Raw genomic sequence first — 18427 nt, 5'->3', positions numbered from 1 at the left:
ATGTTTTCATTTTTAGCTTGGGTCAGCGCACCCGAATACACCCTGTTGCTATGCGTATATGGGTTTTAAAATCTCGTGCATTTCGTGGTCATAGCTCACGACAGCGTTAATCAGTTGAACATCGGCGGTACAGTTAGACATATTGCTGAGGAAAAAAGACATCCCTACAGAGCTCCAGCCAGGGGGTTAAAAGTTATTATTTAGAAATAGCTTCCATTATCGGGAAGACATTCATAGAAGCTAAGTTATCATTCACGCTTTCGGTGAATGTACAGTGTGGGGGATTTTTCCATTGGGTTTACTGTTTTGTTTCAGTTTTGGTGCATTAAGTGTTCAAACAATTATTTTGACCTTTCGTTTATTATAAATGGGGAATACGAACTGCCTCATTCCCACTACATCTTGCAATTCATGTGTGTAACAGTGGTATCACGTCAAGATTGAACACATACGAATACTTATAAAGGGTTCAGGGATTTATTGTCTTGGATGGATCAGGTGATAAAACCCTTGAAACAAAACATAAAAATCTCAAATTACTGGTATCCAGCAACAAGTACATAGTAAACATATAATTATATTTAACATTTTCTGTACACCACAAGGGTTACTCAATCTAAGTATAAATATAAGCCTATATTACAAATTACAGTCATACAGATAAAAATCTGATATGTAACAACATTTAGAACATAACCCATGCATTTCCTTGACACACAAATACTAACCTCGTCTCAGGGACGCAGGTAATCCACAGTCTAACCCACCAGTGGCAAATGAGTGATTCAAAGACTTAATAATAAAATATCACAATTAAATACAATATATATCCCATGCGCGCACGCACGCACAAACATACGCACGCATGCACGCACACACACGCACACACCTAATCTACAATTTATACAACAGAGCTCGAGATAAGATTCAGCTCATGTGGGTACTGTACCCACTGTATTTTTTTGGAGTGGGTATTACAAATGTTGTGTGGGTATTTTATTTTCCGTTACCCACTGCTTTCAAATATGTGTGTATTTCAGTCATTTTACTCACCTAAGTATTGTCATTGAGTAAGTTTACTAAGCAGGTATGTACTGCCCTATGTCATACCTAATCAAAACCAACTTAAGTACATGTATAATGGAAATGATTTCATAAAAAATCACTCATCCTGTACTGACAGTACAACACTAGTCCTATACTAACTGTACAACTTGATAGCAATCGATGTCTTTTTCATTACGCAAGCGATTTTTATAAATATATTCCGTATGCATTTGTGTATCTAACATTTTAAATGGTACTAAAAAATTATTTTTCAGTGCAGAATTGGAAATTGTCTATGCGTATTCTACCTGGATACGCAGCTTATCTGGGCCTCAGATACACTATAGTCTACATTAACCAAACGTGTAATAACAATCATACATAACAGTGTGTCATGATATTAAGCATCTAAAATATTACATGATATCATCATGTAGATGATATTACAACACATAATATATTTCAGACATGATTAAAATGATTAAGACATCATATCCCAACCTCCTTATGATAATATACATACAAAGACATCTACAGTAACTTACCCCAATGAGTGCAGTGCTGCGATAAAGGAGACAGAGTTGAAATTGTAACAGTGACCAGGGAAAACAATGTTGGAGTACATAAAACTCCAGATCTGGTCACATGCTCTAGAAACAATAGCAAATCAATCACTGGCCCAGCCGTGGCTGGACCAGGAGTCTGAAGCAAAATAGAACCCCATGCAGGCTTACATAACTTAACCTAGGGATTAGTAGAGTGCTGTGTTAATTCAAAGGGTTGTTATAGTGCTTAAAGGTCACATGCAACGTAAAACACAACTTTGCAGATTCTGATACCTTTCGGTATGGACTTACCGAAACAAATCGTCAAAAATGCGAATTCAACTTATAAAGTTGAAAAATAACGCGATGAAAAAAACGCGCGAAATCGGAGTTCAAACGTTTCACTAATTTTCCCCAGACTTTTCTGGGGAAAACGGGTTTCAACAGCTGGGCTGCGCTGGGCGCAAGTAAATAGGTTCGCGCAGCTTGGAAGCGGGTTGTCGGGTGAATACTCGGTGAAGGCTTTGGTGTGAGCTATTTTTCTAAAGTTTTGTTGATATCTCACAGGCGCGAGCTTTTTATATGTTGTGACAGTAAATTAACTGTTTATATTATTTCATTTGTCTATTTCACCGCACGTTCTTCTTACCGAGACTCTTTCTCAGTTCAATACTTAAAAGCAATGTCATTATTTAGCGTTGACAGAATTTCTAACTGTGATATAGATATGTCGTTGTCACAGACAAAACTCAATGTCTTGTTTTATTGATACCTGTGTGTCTGCCTGCCTGTCTGCTAATGACAATATTCAATACACAGCTGCTATCACTGACCACATGCAATTTGAAATTAGCACCAATCAGGCTATACACCATAAACAAAATGCATTGATTTATGGTCCAAGTTCGGTCTCTGTCACATTATGTAATTACACAGACAGGCAGATACTTGAACACATGACATGTTATGATGTCTGTTGATTGCAAAATGTTATACACAAAAAATGAGCAAGTCTCTACAAAACCCAACATCTCTATATATACACACACACACACACACACAATCAGCCGTGAGGGCATCTGCAAATGAACCAGCCGTTACACTTGAGTGCACACCCACCCGCCCTGACTGGGTTCGGTATCCCGGCTGCTTCGTTTCTTGGGAAGTAAACCGAAGTACACAATTTTGCACTTTTGATTTGCGATTGTACGCTTATAATTTTGTTTATTTGTTTTTTCATAACTAGCAATGTATATTATATGTCATGAATAAGTGATAATTGTGTTTTAATTATGTTTGATTTTTTGGTTGCATGTGACCTTTAACTAAATTATATACTTAGGTTTAAAATACACAATATTTACATTCTGCTACATGTGGAAAAACTAAAGCAGGTTTACAAGTCAAAGGTACAGCCTCCCGACGCTTCTCACTTGAAAGTAGTACCCCTCGCATTGTTATTATGAGGTAGCATGATGTATACTGTATTTCCTTCTGCTTATTACAGGCCTGGCTCTTTTGCCCTTACTGAGTCTTATTACTGTAATGTGTTAATGAGCTGCTTTACCCCCAGTGCTAATATTAGAGGCCCGGCACTTATTAGAGGAAATATGGTACTACAATACTAAAGGCAAGACTGGGAGATGTGGAAATGGAGGATGAAATGTCACAGTATCAGGGGCAGATACATTCATGGAAAAGCATTTGCTGGATAGAATTTTTCTAAACAATACAGCACAAGCAGTTAGAGTGTCTGAACCGCACTCTTTGGACTACTTGAGCCTCACTCATGATTAATACTGGAAGCCTATCAGTATCAACTTTCTGTCTTGTTGCTAGAGAATCATCAATACAGTGTTTCCGCTGACTTCATTATTTATCGGACACTGTGTCAGGCGACCTAAAATTTTACCGGTCATGAATAAAATTTGTCGGTCACATCTTATTGCCATACTGTAAGTACTCATTTTAAAGTTATTTTTAGCCTGGGTATTTCCGAAACATAAGAATTTTTGCGACCAGGAAAGCACAGCCAAACTGTCATTTCGCTTACCCATGATTTTTTTATTTTAATACATGATTATGTACCGGACACAGTGTCCGGCTGGGTTTCAATTTACCGGTCCCCAGCAAATTTTACCGGTGATTTTCAGGTATATACCGGAGATCGGAAACACTGTCAATAACCATTGCTCCTTCAGGTTACATGCCATATAGCTGGAATATTGCTGAGGGCGGCATAAAACTCAACTCACTCAGGTTACATGTATTCCGTCGTACCTGCTCTAGTAGCTACCTTTGGAACCATGGTTGATTATCCCTACCATTTATAAGGACAAGGACATCTTGTGCCATATTGCAGGTTGGTGAAGCCGATGTCCGCCATAATGTCAAGTTTTTAATAAAAACAGGATTCTCCTCCTATGCTAGGTTTGTGTCTTGCGTTTGAAATTGGAGCCATGACTACACACCTACATGGACATGCAGACATTGGTGTGTGTATTAAAATGGACTTTGTCTGTCCATGCATCCGTGCACATTCATCTGTTCTGGAGCAGAACTTTAAAACCGTTCAAAATAGTTAAATATTTCTTCACCAGACTTGGCACATAGATAGATCTGGTGATTTTCTGGTGCCATTTGGAAGTTTTGGATTTCTGAATAAAATTTTTATCCCCCTCAACACAAATAATTATACATCCACGCTCGTATAGATTAGACATAATTGAACTTACTAATTTAAGGCTTACTGAATGGTAACTAGTTATTTTCCATAATCTAAAGTTGATAATATTACCTAATCGAATATAACTTGATAAGTCGTGCCTTTGCATCGAATATATATACATGCCCCGTGTTATTACAACAATGAAATCTTTTACTACGTTTGTTACAAAACACAGTAAGTTGGCAATTCAAAAGATTCTTAGACATAGCCAGAAGTGAGTGAGTGAGTTTTTACATGTAAACCATACAAAGGTATTTCAAGCATTTTTGTTCAAGCTGTTGAAAGTTTCATGTTGATTTGAATTGTCCGTTTTCTATGCAATTTACATGAGCATTGTGTAAAACATTTGTATTTGATCTCTGTAATTATCAAATCCGGTGTAATTATCATGTGTATCAATGAACACAGTCTCTATTGATCCATCGTCAATAAAAGCTGGATAGTATATCAGTAACGGTATCTAGATACTTGCGTATGATCGTTCAATCAGGTTACAGTAATGAGATAATCAAACACCTCTTTCGACCTTGAAATAACAGCCTCCGGTAGAATGCATGTGTAGTTACACCCGTTGTTGAAAGGTTTGTCCTGTGACAAGTGTAAAATAAACAGATGCGATGTTATATCATTGGACTACCTGCTTGATGGAGTCACGCCCCACTTTCTAATGTTTATGCATACAAGCACATCTGTAATCTTATTAACCTCGTTTACATTCAGTACAAATATAGGCACACCCATCTTCATAAATATATTTGAGGGGGATTAAAATGTAAGTTTATACATTATAATAATTCAGTATCGTGTAACTTTTTGAATTCTATAATACGTGTACTTTAATTTGGAAATTCATTCGTCGCAAGTTCTATTGGGGAAATTTGATCACGCCCTATCACGTGATTCTTTTTTTTAATGTTTATACAAGGAATCTGTATTATACAATTTGTATATGTATGTTCGTATGATAATGTATTTTTTTGCATTAAATCTAGATGAAACAAAATTATGAATGTGCTCTATGTTAGTCACAGACTAGTGTAATAGTACTTTCCTTGAAATATTCAGTTTACTCTAGAAATGTATCGGCAAAAACGCTAATATCGTAGAAAGATTATAAAGCATGTAAGTAAATTACAGTAAATTTGTAAAATTAAACCTCACACAATGATATAAGAGAAAGAATTTCTTTATGTATGTCTCATCTCTTACATACAAAGAAGGCATACATATTTTGATAAAATATAAATGTACAAGCCTCCAAAAGTCTACAAGAGAAAATTGCAATAAAATTACATAAAAGTTGCAATGTATGATATGTATTCACACATGCTTTCTTTTAACTTGTATCTTTACAACACAATTAAACAATCAGAGCTTGTTTGTACGACTAGACAGTTTCCTGTCATCCCCGAAAACTGCCAGGGAAATCAGGTGTGAATAGCACTAATTAGCTTCGCAACAGCGAGCAGGGCAATCAGCGAGGGGTTCCAGGTGTTGAGTAGTGAAGTGGCTCTCTGGCTTAATGAATTAACAAACTATCATCACTTTGTTTTGATTTTCTGTGTGGAGTTTTACGAGGGTAAGGTAACTGTAGTACTGTTGTAGGAACAGCCTCAAGGTCGCGAAGTCTATGAATTGTTTACATGTATATGTTTTCGTTAGTAGAGTGGAATAATGGTACGATGTAGAAATATTGTATGCCGTTATAAACTGCACTCCAGACATGGGAATAAATTGTAATATTGCATATAGCATGACTAGTAACCTAGTTTGAATTATGCATACCTTACAATGGAACAAGAGAGTACGATGTAGAAATATAGTATGTCATTATAAACTGCACTCAAATGTCACTGAGTTAAAACATATTTTGTCCCAGTCATTTATGCTGAGAATATTTGAACATCAGTGCTGACAGTGACATTTGTTAAATGGCTGGCTTTTTTGACATTTTCAAGGGATGGTGGGTAGCTTAGTGGTTAAAGTGTTTGCTCATCACGCCAATGACCTGGACTTGGTTCCCTACATAGGTATAATGTATGAAACGCATTTCTGGTGTCCCCCAGTAATTTTGCTGGAACATTGCTAAAAGCAATGTAAAACCATACTCACTCACTTGACATTTAAAACTGCCGACTGCATATTATTATCCCCACAACACGTTTTGCGGGGGGTATTAAAATGGACACCGTCCGTCCGTCCATGCGTCAGTGCACATGTCTTTTCCGGAGCAGAACTCTAAAATCGTTCAATATTTCTTCACCAAACTTGACACATGGATAGATCTGGTGGTGTACTGGTGCCTTTGGTAGTTTGGGAATTCTTAATAAAACATGTTTGGCGTTTCCATGGCAACAAGCTCGACAAGTTTGACTTAGCCTGAAATTGGTGGTAGTACACTTTTCCGGAGCTGAACTCTAAAACCGTTCAATATTTCTTTACCAAACTTGGCACATAGATTGGTCTGGTGGTGTACTGGTGCCTTTTGGTAGTTTTGGAATTCTGAATAAAATACTTTTGGCATTTCCATGGCAACAAGTTTGACTAAAACAGAAATTAGTGGTAGTGCACTTTTCCGGAGCAAAACTCTAAATCCGTTCAATGTTTCTTCACCAAACTTGGCACATACATGGAACTGGTGCCTTTTGGTAGTTTTGGATATCTGAATAAAATAATTTTGGCATTTCCATGGCAACAAGTTTGACATTAACTCAAAATTGGTGACAGTGCTCCTTTCTGGAGCAGAACTTTAAAAACCTTTCAATACTCTCCTTCCACTTTTCTATATACACACCTAAATATTTGACATAATCATAACTTGTAGACATAATCATGAAGAGAGAGTATTTTGCCATTGCGGGGGATATTGATGACTTTGTCTTCTTCTTATTATTATTATAGGATATTTATATTACGCACATATCCACGCACTAGTGCATGCTTAAGGCGCTGGTATTTTGTCTCTAAGTGAGCTACAGTGCCATGGAAGTTCTATTATGTTTGTACATATTCTTGCCTTGATAATCATAGTTAACTGATGAGTCCTTCTTTCTTTCCCTTTTTCTTTCAAGGAAGCCCAAAGATTACAATGGCATCTGCTGGTAATGGAAGTGATGATGTAAATAACCTGACAGATGGATTAAGTGGCATGGAACTTAAAACTCAAAAACCAATACAGGAAAGGCAACAGTCACATTCACTTCCAGCTGATCCAGGTGCAAAATCACAAGTGGGAAGAACAAGTCAAAACAGAGTCAATGTTTTTGATGTAGAGGAAGAATCACCTCATGATGACAGGCCACAAACAGTGGACAAACCGTGTTCTGAAGACAGCCATAAGACTGATAAGTTCTCTCACAAAACACCTGAGGCTGCTGAAGATTCAGGTTCGGTGCAACATAAAGCCAGCATTATGGACAGTGTGGAGGATCGCACATTGGACGATGTAAAACACCTGCCTCTCATTGACTCAGACACAGGTATGAACTGATAATGCTGTTCAAGTAGTTTTTATTGTAATTAGCATTTTTTATTTTGTTTTTTCTTATTATTTCCTTATAATGTTAATAGATTTAGCTTTAGAGAGAGTCACGTGTCAGTACACCTGACGGAGTACATGCAGGTCAGTCAAGGCGAGGCGAGGAGAGACCACACAGGAACTGCCCCTTAGGGGACCACACTTGTCCTGGACACTATACAAAAATATATATTGGATTTTCTAATTCAACACACAACGAGTTTTACACACTCGGGATGACTACACTTTACAGAGTGATTACAGCATTACATTTCACTCAGAATAACAAACGTTATTCAACACACAGACAAGTGATTATGCTAATAATCATCTGAATACATCATTGTTACAACAATGCAATACATACTTTTCCGACTGCCAAATATACAACAAATTCACTGGCAATTCAATAGTGAGATTCACACATAAATGCTACTGCATTTGATAATTCACATTATTACCCATACGGGTGAGGAGATCCCGTGTAATATCTTTTTGATATCTGCACAGTGTGCAATTTAGTAATTCTCAAAGTAGATTGGTCGATGGTATATTTGTAGATTTTCATTGGATGTTGGAACTACTTTCACACCACTACATTCATTTATAATATTTCATCCATTCATTGATGAATTGACCGTGCTGTAATCACACTGATTCGAGATTTTAAAAAAGAACACAAAATCCTACAAGATTTTGATGTTCATGCTTTTTTTATGCACCATTTCATATTTCATTAACAATATAGCGTCGTTTACTTAGCAACATGTTTAGTAATAAAAAATGGTCTAATTTTGTAAGCCAGCATGGCTACCCAGTTAACTGCAATCAATGTCAATGACCGGGTCAAGGCGGACAGATACATTATTGGACATGTAACGATAATAATACAACCTCTAATTATCCTCCGCAACGCGTTTTACGGGGGGGTATTAAAATGGACTCCGTCCGTGCGTGCGTCCGTCTGTCCGTGCACTTTTGTCTTTTCCGGAGCAGAACTCTAAAACTGTTCACTATTTCTTCACCAAACTTGGCACATAGATAGATCTGGTGGTGTACTGGTGCCTTTTGGTAGTTTTGGAATTCTGAATACAATATTTTTGGCGTTTCCATGGCAACAATTTCGACTTAGCCTGAAATTAGTGGTAGTGCTCTTCTCTGGAGCAGAACTTTCAAAACCTTCCAATACTCTCCTTCCACTTTTCTATATACACACCTAAATATTTGACATAATCATAACTCGTAGACATAATCATGAAGAGTATTTTGCCATTGCGGGGGATATTGATGACTTTGTCTTCTTGTTACACCGAATTTGATAATTACAGAGATCAAATACAAATGTTTTACATAATGCTCATGTAAAAAACTGACAATTCAATTCAACATGAAACTTTCAACAGCTTGAACAAAAATACTTGAAATACTTTTGTATGGTTTACATGTAATAACTTATATTACTTGTGTCTATGTCTAAGAAGGTTTTGAATTACCAACTAACTGTGTTTTGTGACAAACGTAGTAAAAGATTTCATTGTTGTAATAACACTGACATGTATTATATTCGATGCAAAGGCGCGACTTATCACTTTATATTCGATTAGGTATTATGTTATACGATATTTCTATAGCGCACATATCCAGACAACTAGTGCTGACTCAAGGCGCTGGTAACATTATCAACTTTAGAGTATGGAAAATAACTAGTTACAATTCAGTATGCTTTAAATTAGTAACTTAAATTATGTCTTATCTAATTGAGCTTGGATGTATGATTATTTGTGTTTATACATTATGTGACCCGTGAAGATCCGGGGTAGAATAGGTCTTCAGCAACCCATGTGCTTGCCATAAAAAGCGACTATCTTGTCGTAAGAGGCGACTAACGGGATCGGGTGGTCAGTTTTTGACTTGGTTGACACATGTCATCGGTTCCCAATTGCGCAGATCGATGCTCATGCTGTTGATCACTGGATTGTCTGGTCCAGACTCGATTATTTACAGACCGCCGCCATATAGCTGGAATATTGCTGAGTGCGGCGTAAAACTAAACTCACTCACTCACTCACTTATACATTATGTTTCATGATATGAAACATGACAACGTAATAATAACTAAAAAGTAAATTCTAACTATTCTATTGTGTTTGAATTCTTTGTATGTCTTTGAAATTTCGTATATTGTTTCCTATTTATTAGGAAGTTGAAGAAAATATAATCTTCAGTAACCTCGAAACCATTACATCTAATTCAATCAATGTGCGTAAGAAGTATTTTATTATCCATTCCCAATGAAGAGTACCAGACACTTACCTCTGTAAAAACATCATAATCACCTTTCTCGTCGACATGTGTTCATTTGCCAAACACTATATAAGCCTATGATAATGATTAGCAATTGCTATCAAAACACTTTAAATACTTCTTCTGATTGACATTAAAGGTAGCATCTCTCGTAAGAAAAGCTAATATATTTGCTCAGTACTACTAAATTGGTTGAAATAATATGTACAGTGCGATTTTTTAAAGTATGACACACATGTGCGTCTCTCGCTGAATAAGAGGTGCTTTCTGTTGACGGATATATGTGGCTCTTGCTGTGAGAAACTGCCAATTACCTGCCCAATAAACACGTCACTCGCTGTGAGGAGCTGATTAATTTGCCCCATATATGTGTCTCTCGGCCTTAATGAGTTAATATAGACAACACCCACCTCCATAATGGTACAGCTCTAATTAGATTGATGAGTAGAGTGTGCCCGTAGTTAATCTGTTCATGTTGTACTACCCCGTTGCCGAAATACCTTAGTTGTGTGTGCGACGCTAAATAAAGCAAATAACTAACTACTAACCTTTATATCTGCATGGCTGGGTTACGCAAAGTCGAAAATATCATATTGCAGAGAGGCACTCAACAAATACTTAATAAATTTTGTTATATGCAGTAATGTAAATGAAATGCACCTACAAATTCCTTTAAATGACACCAAGACCATTGCCCGAGTCACACACTCATATTGAACATAATTTTTTAGGGATATAGTCTGGGCTGGAGGGGTATACTTTGGCCTGGTCCAGAATATACCCCTGGGGTATAAACTGGACTAGCCTATAGTTTACCCTGGGGTATAATCTGGTGGGGGGGTATTCTGGGCTGCTACACCAGAAACGATATCAAGGGAGTCAGCATCTTACCAAAGTCCCCACTGACCAGAGAGTGTTATAAATGACTTACTGCAAGATGATTTTTTGACCCCCGATTGAAAACAAAACTTTTGACAGGTTTGTTCCTGTTTTTGAGCATGACATTGAAAACTCTAGGGCTGCGAACAAAAAAGGTAGTCAAAACGGACGCAGACTGAATTTAGTGTTATCATTCCTCACGGACAAGGACACTGACAGGAGCCAAAACTAGGTCACTGTCCGTTTCAGTAAAATGTTGACAAACGTTCATAATTGGGTGTCGTCTCCTTGAATAAAAGGTTCACCATTCCTGTGTTTTATTGTTTCCGTGCAGATTTTCACTGTTTTATAAGTTAACGTTATATTGATAGGTTTTTGCTGTTTTGTATCCAACAAGTCACCCACCTTCTGGGTAGGCTAGATCGACACAATTATAACGTAAACATTCCCTCTGGATTATGGTAGCCTTTATTCCTGTGGTTACAGAAAATGAAATGAAAATGAAAACACTAAGTCATAGCTTTTGCTAGCGGTATGCGTAATCTGTATATTGAATTATCTCCCCTGATCCTGACGACACGGCATTGTTGTTTGAAAAGCCTTCATAATTTTTCTGTGTGGTCTACACTACAGACGTATAGAAGTGAAGTGAAAAAATTTTCATCTACAACTCTACTTTCTTCATCAAATCTACAGAAAATTGGTCATTTTTGCATATCATTTATGGCTGAAAAAAAGATCTACATGTTTAGAACTTCCTGCCATTTTCCCAATAGAAGCAACATGTCTAAAAATAAGTGTATTCAATGCCAGAAATTCATTCAAACCAAATAAAAGTAATTCGGGTTCTCCCTCACCCTCCATTATATCAGAACCTAAGTCCTGACCTAGGTTGAAATCAAAATCTTCCTTAAGTCAGCTTGATTTATTAGCTATATCGGAGTTGCTAACCTCCCTTAAGTCTGACATCCAGGCGCCAATGGATAAGTCCATGCGGGACATGGAAATATGTAACGAGTTAAAATTAACAAGTTGCACAAACAAATTGGGGAACATTACTCCAGCAAGTCGGCAGAGAATAGCCGCAATGATTTGACTGATGGCACGAGCCGGGAGTCAAAGTCATTCCCTACCCATCTTAGTGTTACTCTGACCGGCAGAGCTGGTCATCATACCTTGACGGACGTAGGAGACCAGTCCCCCCATGGGGAGTAGCTCAGGGCTTCAGGCGACGGGGATGGTGTTGGCAGTGCCGACACCGGGATTGGCTTGTCTGTGGCTAAGGCTACACATGCCATGACCATGGTCCCCGGGAGCAAGCCGTGCGTGACGGCTCCCAGTCGCCTACACCCTGCCACTTCACCCCACGGAGGGCTGGGCCACAGGATACGCACAGGATTGGCACATTAACCCGTGCACGGGAATCCCAGCCCAGCTCGTGCCATATGTCTGGGTCAGGGACTATGGATACCGTTTTACTGGCTCAACAACCCGAGACCCACATGCCTAGCGGTTCTGGAGACATGCTTTTATTGACACGGAAAACCCACCGATTATACCATTAGTATCTGTTCTATCGGACCCTTCTCTCAGCCAGAGTTTACCATGAGGGAGGGGTTGTTAACGGTCCACCCTATGGATATCTCAGGGGAGGACTTTACTCCATGATGGTCATTAAACGAGAGGAAGCTTGAGCTCTTACATGGACTTTACCCTAGTACCCTGACACCTCTCTCTGAGGTTCATGAAGTGGACATCCCTGTGGAGCTGGGATTATCAGGTTGCCTGCCACCGGAGTGGATGCGTAAATTATCCCTACCTCATTCATCGTCTCTTAAGACTGCCTTGGACGCTTACAATACGGGCCTCTCTAAGGCCACATAGCCACTGAACCTGCCTAGGATTAACCATAAACCAGTGTATGCAATCCACAATCGACTTATTCCAGCCAGCCAGCCAGCCTATCCTGGATAAGGATTTTAATCAGCTTCAGGATTCCAGTGGATTACGTGAGCAGCCACTTCCATGTTCGGCCAGGGACTTTAAGGAATTTGACGTGGCAGCTTGTACTTCAATTGACACTCTTTCATACACAATCTGGTTTGCTGCAGGCGTACATGCTCACTTACCTCCTTGTTCCAGGACTACTCTGGTATTAAAAAGGATACCTTAGTATCAATGTTAGCTCAGGAAGTAGCCCTTGCACATTCCTTCCTTCCTTCTATCAGGAATCTACCGGAATCGTCAAAGGAGATGCTTTTCCAGCAACCATTAAACTCAGACAGTATCTTGAATGGACAGTATCAGGAAGCTATTGAAGCTAGAGACGTAATGGCATCTCTGAATTTAACTCAGAGATTGGTGTCGGCGCTGTTAAACCAGAACAAAAGCAGGCCACCCCCTAGGTCAAGAAGGGAGCCCTTGTCTTCTACACCTCAGGGATCTTCAGTTACGGCAAGCCGATCTCGGCCTTTTCAGAAGTTGTCCTTTGATGGTGCTTCGGAGTCTGGGACACACACTCAGTCAAATCATCATCCAAGCGCTCAACCTCAGCTAGAGGTAGGGGTAGGGACGCCAGGTCTTTTCGAGGCTCAAGACCCAATGCCAGGAAGTTTTGACTCAAGTCACGCAATACCTTTTACTCATCCTTTCAAACCGGAATCTCCCATCGACTTGGAAATGGACTTTGATTTTGTGCAGCCAGTAACTCAGTCTCCCGTAGGGGGCAGGTTATCCCAATATGCGGACAGTTGGAATCTTATAACCTCAGACAAATGGATCCTTTCTGTCATAGAGAGGGGCTACATTCTGGCATGGACAATGTACCCCCTGTGACATGTTTTCCGACGGGAGAGCGATTTATCCTCCAGGGCCAACGTTTAGTGGGGGCAAATCTCGCGATAAAACACATGTTGGTGAAACAGGCGATTGTCGAACTTCCTCCATCGACCGAAGCTGCAGCTTTTATTCCCCGGTACTTCTTGTTCCCAAGAAGGACACAGACGAGATGCGTATGATCATAGATCTCAAGCTGTTAAACAAGAACATTCTATGGAAACCTCCCAAGTTCAAAATGGAATCTCTGAAAAATCTACGAACTCTAATCCGTCAAAACTCAAAGTTCGTCAGTATAGATCTCAAGGACGCTTATCTGCACATACCTATACATCCTCCATCTAAGGTGTTCTGTGAACGGTCGAAGGTTTGAGTTCCAAGTTTTACTGTTCAGAATCTCACATGGTTATTTATGATGGTATTAACTCCAGTTCTAGCCTTCCTCCATCGTCGTTATAGATCAATACACGGATATCTGGACGATTTTCTAGCGGGACACGTGATGACAAATGTACTCATCAGAGAGACAAAGTTGATTCTCCATGTCTTCACACACCTGAATCTGATAGTACATCCAGTAAGGTCAGAATTGAAACCCACCACTCAGATCAAGTTTTTTGGAGCCATTCTGGACTCATAGTCATGCTGGATTTACATTCCTCAAGAGCGCTGGCTGGAGATCTGTGCAAAATGTTTAAGTACTCTTGACCCTCCAGCAGTCTCAATTCTCTCGTGGTTGTCACTCCAGGGTTCCCTCACCTCCATACAAGATTACACTCTGAGGGGGAAAGTTGTGTTTGATAATACCTCAGATCTGGCTCAACCAGTTACGTGCTCGAGACTCTCTCATTGTATTCGGACGCCTGGAGATCGGGGCGGGGCGTCCTTTCATTTGCAGACTCAGGGTCAGTGGAACACCAAGAGAGCAGTCTACACATCAATTGCCTGGAAATGTTGGCACTCTTAAAAACCAGTTCGTTGTTGGGCGTCACATCTTCACAGGAAAAGTGTGATGTTAGTATCGGACAATTCCTCCGACAATGCCACCGTAGCATACCTCAACAAGCAGGGCGGTACAAAATCACGACTCATCAACATCACTCAGAATATATTCCAAGTAGCTAATGCCATGAGGACTTACGTCAGAGCTTGTCACATTCCGGGACGGATAAATATCTTAGCCGATTCTCTCTCTTGACAAGACAAGGTGATTTCCACAGATCGCACACACAATTGGGAATCCTTCAAACTCTTAAGCCAGGCTTGGGAAACACCATCGATAGATCTGTTTGTCACTTCCAGGAACAACCGGCTTCCAGATTTTGTCAGTCCAGTACCGGATCCGAAGGCTTGGGCAGGCGATGCTCTCTCCATACCTTGGAACAAGATGGTAGCCTACGCTTTTCCTCCATTCAAGCTGATTCCAGATGTACTAGCAAAGATACACCAGCACGATTGCATTGTATATCTAGTAGCTCCGAACTGGCTGGCCAGACCATGGTATCCGTCACTTCTGCAACTACTAATGGACAACCACTCCGCCTTCCCTTGTGGCACAATCTGATAAGTCAGCACAAGTCCAGCAGAGTTTACAAGAATGTTCATTTACTTGACTTACATGTGTGGAACAGGTTTCACTACAGGAGTTACCAAGGCTATCACAGAGTCCATTAAACCATCAACAGCTGCCTTGTATAATGCTACGTGGTGATGATTCAACCAATGGAGACGAGAGCAAGGAATCATGGACATCCCAGTCACCATACCAGTTACAGCTGATTTCATTCTGCATCTTAGGAATCAGAGACATCTGAAACATAATACCATTGAGGGGTATCGTTCGGTGATAGCATTGGTCATGGATGTGTCACCCACTATATTTCCCAAATAGGACCTGACTTTGGTACTCTAACCACTCCAGAGAGCCCCAAATGAACCGATGCATGATCTATCATTAAAGTTCCTATTGTTTAAAACAGCCTTCCTCCTTGCTTTTGCAACAGCGTCCAGGGTTTCAGAATTACATGCCATAGACTTTAAGTCCATTACTTTTGCAGAAGGATATTAACACATGACATGTAGGACAGTTCCCGAGTTTGTCCCAAAGAACCAAGTTTCTTCTCAGGGACCTTTGGAACACAGGAATTACATGATTCCAGCGCTCCCTACCACTGCCTCTAGATCTGATAGGACGAGATTACTATGCCCCATCCGATCTTTACGTTGGTACATTCAACGTACATCTACCTTTAGACGTGATCGTCACCAACTTTTCCTCGTAATCGTCAACACAGATATTTCCAAGAACACAATTTCATCCTCCTGGCTAAGGAAAACCACATGCCTATCGGTGTTAGTTACCAATTGTCAGCAGCAGTTTAGATCAGAGTAGGGATTGGAAGCTACTGATCTGGAAGTGACAGATAACAGAGAGGGATCACTGGTGGAATGAAATCACAGATTGCCGTAGAAGATAAGGTAAGGAGTCCTTAAACCTAACATCTGAACACATCAACGTGCCTATAGATGCATGGGAGAACGTTATGCACAGGCCTGTGTCTTGGAGAGGAACCGCTTTGGTGGTGGTTCCGTGATGATTTGGGGTGGAATAACAGCACGCCAAAGAACTCCTTTGGTGATTGTTCAGGGCAACTAAATTGGTGTGGGCTACAGGGATCAGATTCTTCGCCCTGTGGCAATTCCTTTTCTGCAACGTCATGGCCCTTGGTTAACATTCCAACAGGACAATGCCCGCCCCCATACGGCAAGGGTTGCTATGGATTTCTCGCAATACCACAACGTTGACTTACTGCCTTGGCCTGCATATTCACCGGATCTCTCCCCGACAGAGCATGTTTGGGATGAGATGGATCGACGTCTACGCCGTCTTCCTCATCCGCCAGATAACGTCCTTGACCTTGCAACAGAACTTGAGAGAATCTGTCGTGACATCCCACAAGGCTTCCTTGCACGTTTGATAGGCTCTATGCGTCGTCGATGCATTGCTGTTCTCAATGCCGATGGTGGACATACCCGTTATTGAGCTTGTGACATGGCTGTGGACTCATGACGTCGTGATTGACTTTTCAATTGAAATTCTTGTTATGGTCTCATGATTCCTCCATTAAAGTTTATATGTACCTTTGACATTGTTATCGTACTTATCCACTGGGATAATATTTTGACAATGCACAGTTTCTTTATGTGGCTAGTATATATAGTACCTTCAGACACAGAGTCCTCTAAGCAAAAATGCGAAGCAGAGGGGCAGGGATATATCACCTAATGTGAAAGTTGTGAGGATGTTGATGGAAAGTTGGAGTATGACGCGTATGTCAGTGAAATGACATCATTGATACCTGACGTTATGAAAGAACGTTATCGTGCTGATCATATCACAGACTTCGTTAGCTTTCTGAATATTAAAGGCATTGGGACCTTTCCACTCGACAATATAGCCTTCCGTTCTTCTGCTTGATGTGGCAAAATGGTTTCACTGTTCAAATACATCGCTAATGAGATGTTTCCTTCAAACAAAGCAGTTCTGACAATTGGATTGTCCTTATTTCATGTCATAGTTTTGCGTTTCATGGAGTAAGCCAGATACTTGTACATCTATTTTAGCATTTTGTATGAAGCACTTGTGATTTTATTCTCCGTTGATATGAATACAGGATTTGTAAAGACTTGCCTTGTAAAAACGGAAACTGCGGCAACATGAAAAGAGATATAGTTTCGGGTTACTTTTTCACACTTCCTTTGTCAAATGTGTTTAGTATTGTGACTGATTTTAGTCAAGCATACCAAATATTCGGATTGGTCTGTGACCCCGGACTTTACTCACAGATACTGTAAGCGTACTTATTTTCGCGTGGTGCAATTTTCGCGGAATTGACAGTTTAGACTACATCGCGCGGTCAATTATTCACGCAATCAGTAATTGCCGGAACTGCCAGCTGTCGCTTTGGCCGCCACTAATAGCATTGAAAACAAACAGAGTGGCTGAACATGTCAGGCGGCGTTTATTACTTACTCCCAGGAAATCCCTATCTGTGCGATATACTAGTACACAGTAACCTGTTTACTCCCGGAAGAGATGAAAAACACATCAGTATTATGTTCCGAATTCTGACGATCTGACTAATTAACTTATACTGTATATGAAGCTCTTTGTGATTTCAAACAAGCCGGGTTGTTGCGAATGAGATGATTGAGTATTAGTGACTATTCGCTTCATGATGATACGTTTGTATCTAAATGAATAAATAAAATACTGCTGTATTATTTCTTTCCGAGTCGTTTCATGGTAATCTGTTTTGTATCAAACCATCTGTCATGTGACCAATTTCCATGGCGGCCACAACACACATTGCTGTTTTCGCTAATTCGGCGATGCGATTTGGCTCATTATTTAATTATGTTTTGGGAAATCCATTACAGCGACAGTTAAGTTTGATTCTGTATGCTACTATCAGTCGTCATTTTAAGATTCCCGTAGATTTCTGTCTTCAAATGTGATGTGTTATGGTAACAACTCAGGGGCGACCGTGGTTAGACTGAATGAATGACAGG

At 39.9% G+C, this 18427-nt stretch overlaps 1 protein-coding gene across 1 annotated transcript in view; it reads left to right on the top strand.

Moving 5' to 3' along the window:
• The window catches only part of LOC124265413, a 43787-nt gene that overhangs the window by 17172 nt on the left and 8188 nt on the right, over positions 1–18427 (top strand). Inside the window, exon 3 of the mRNA XM_046700192.1 lies at positions 7392–7799. Coding sequence (XP_046556148.1) covers positions 7392–7799 — 408 coding nt within the window. The remainder of the gene's footprint in view (positions 1–7391; positions 7800–18427) is intronic.

The sequence above is a fragment of the Haliotis rubra genome, unplaced genomic scaffold (assembly GCF_003918875.1).
Source record: "Haliotis rubra isolate DU_JTF1 unplaced genomic scaffold, ASM391887v1 Scf1212, whole genome shotgun sequence".
Lineage (NCBI taxonomy): Eukaryota > Metazoa > Mollusca > Gastropoda > Lepetellida > Haliotidae > Haliotis > Haliotis rubra.
The sequence above is the reverse complement of the archived record's forward strand: the minus strand, read 5'-3'. Positions and strand labels throughout refer to the sequence as shown.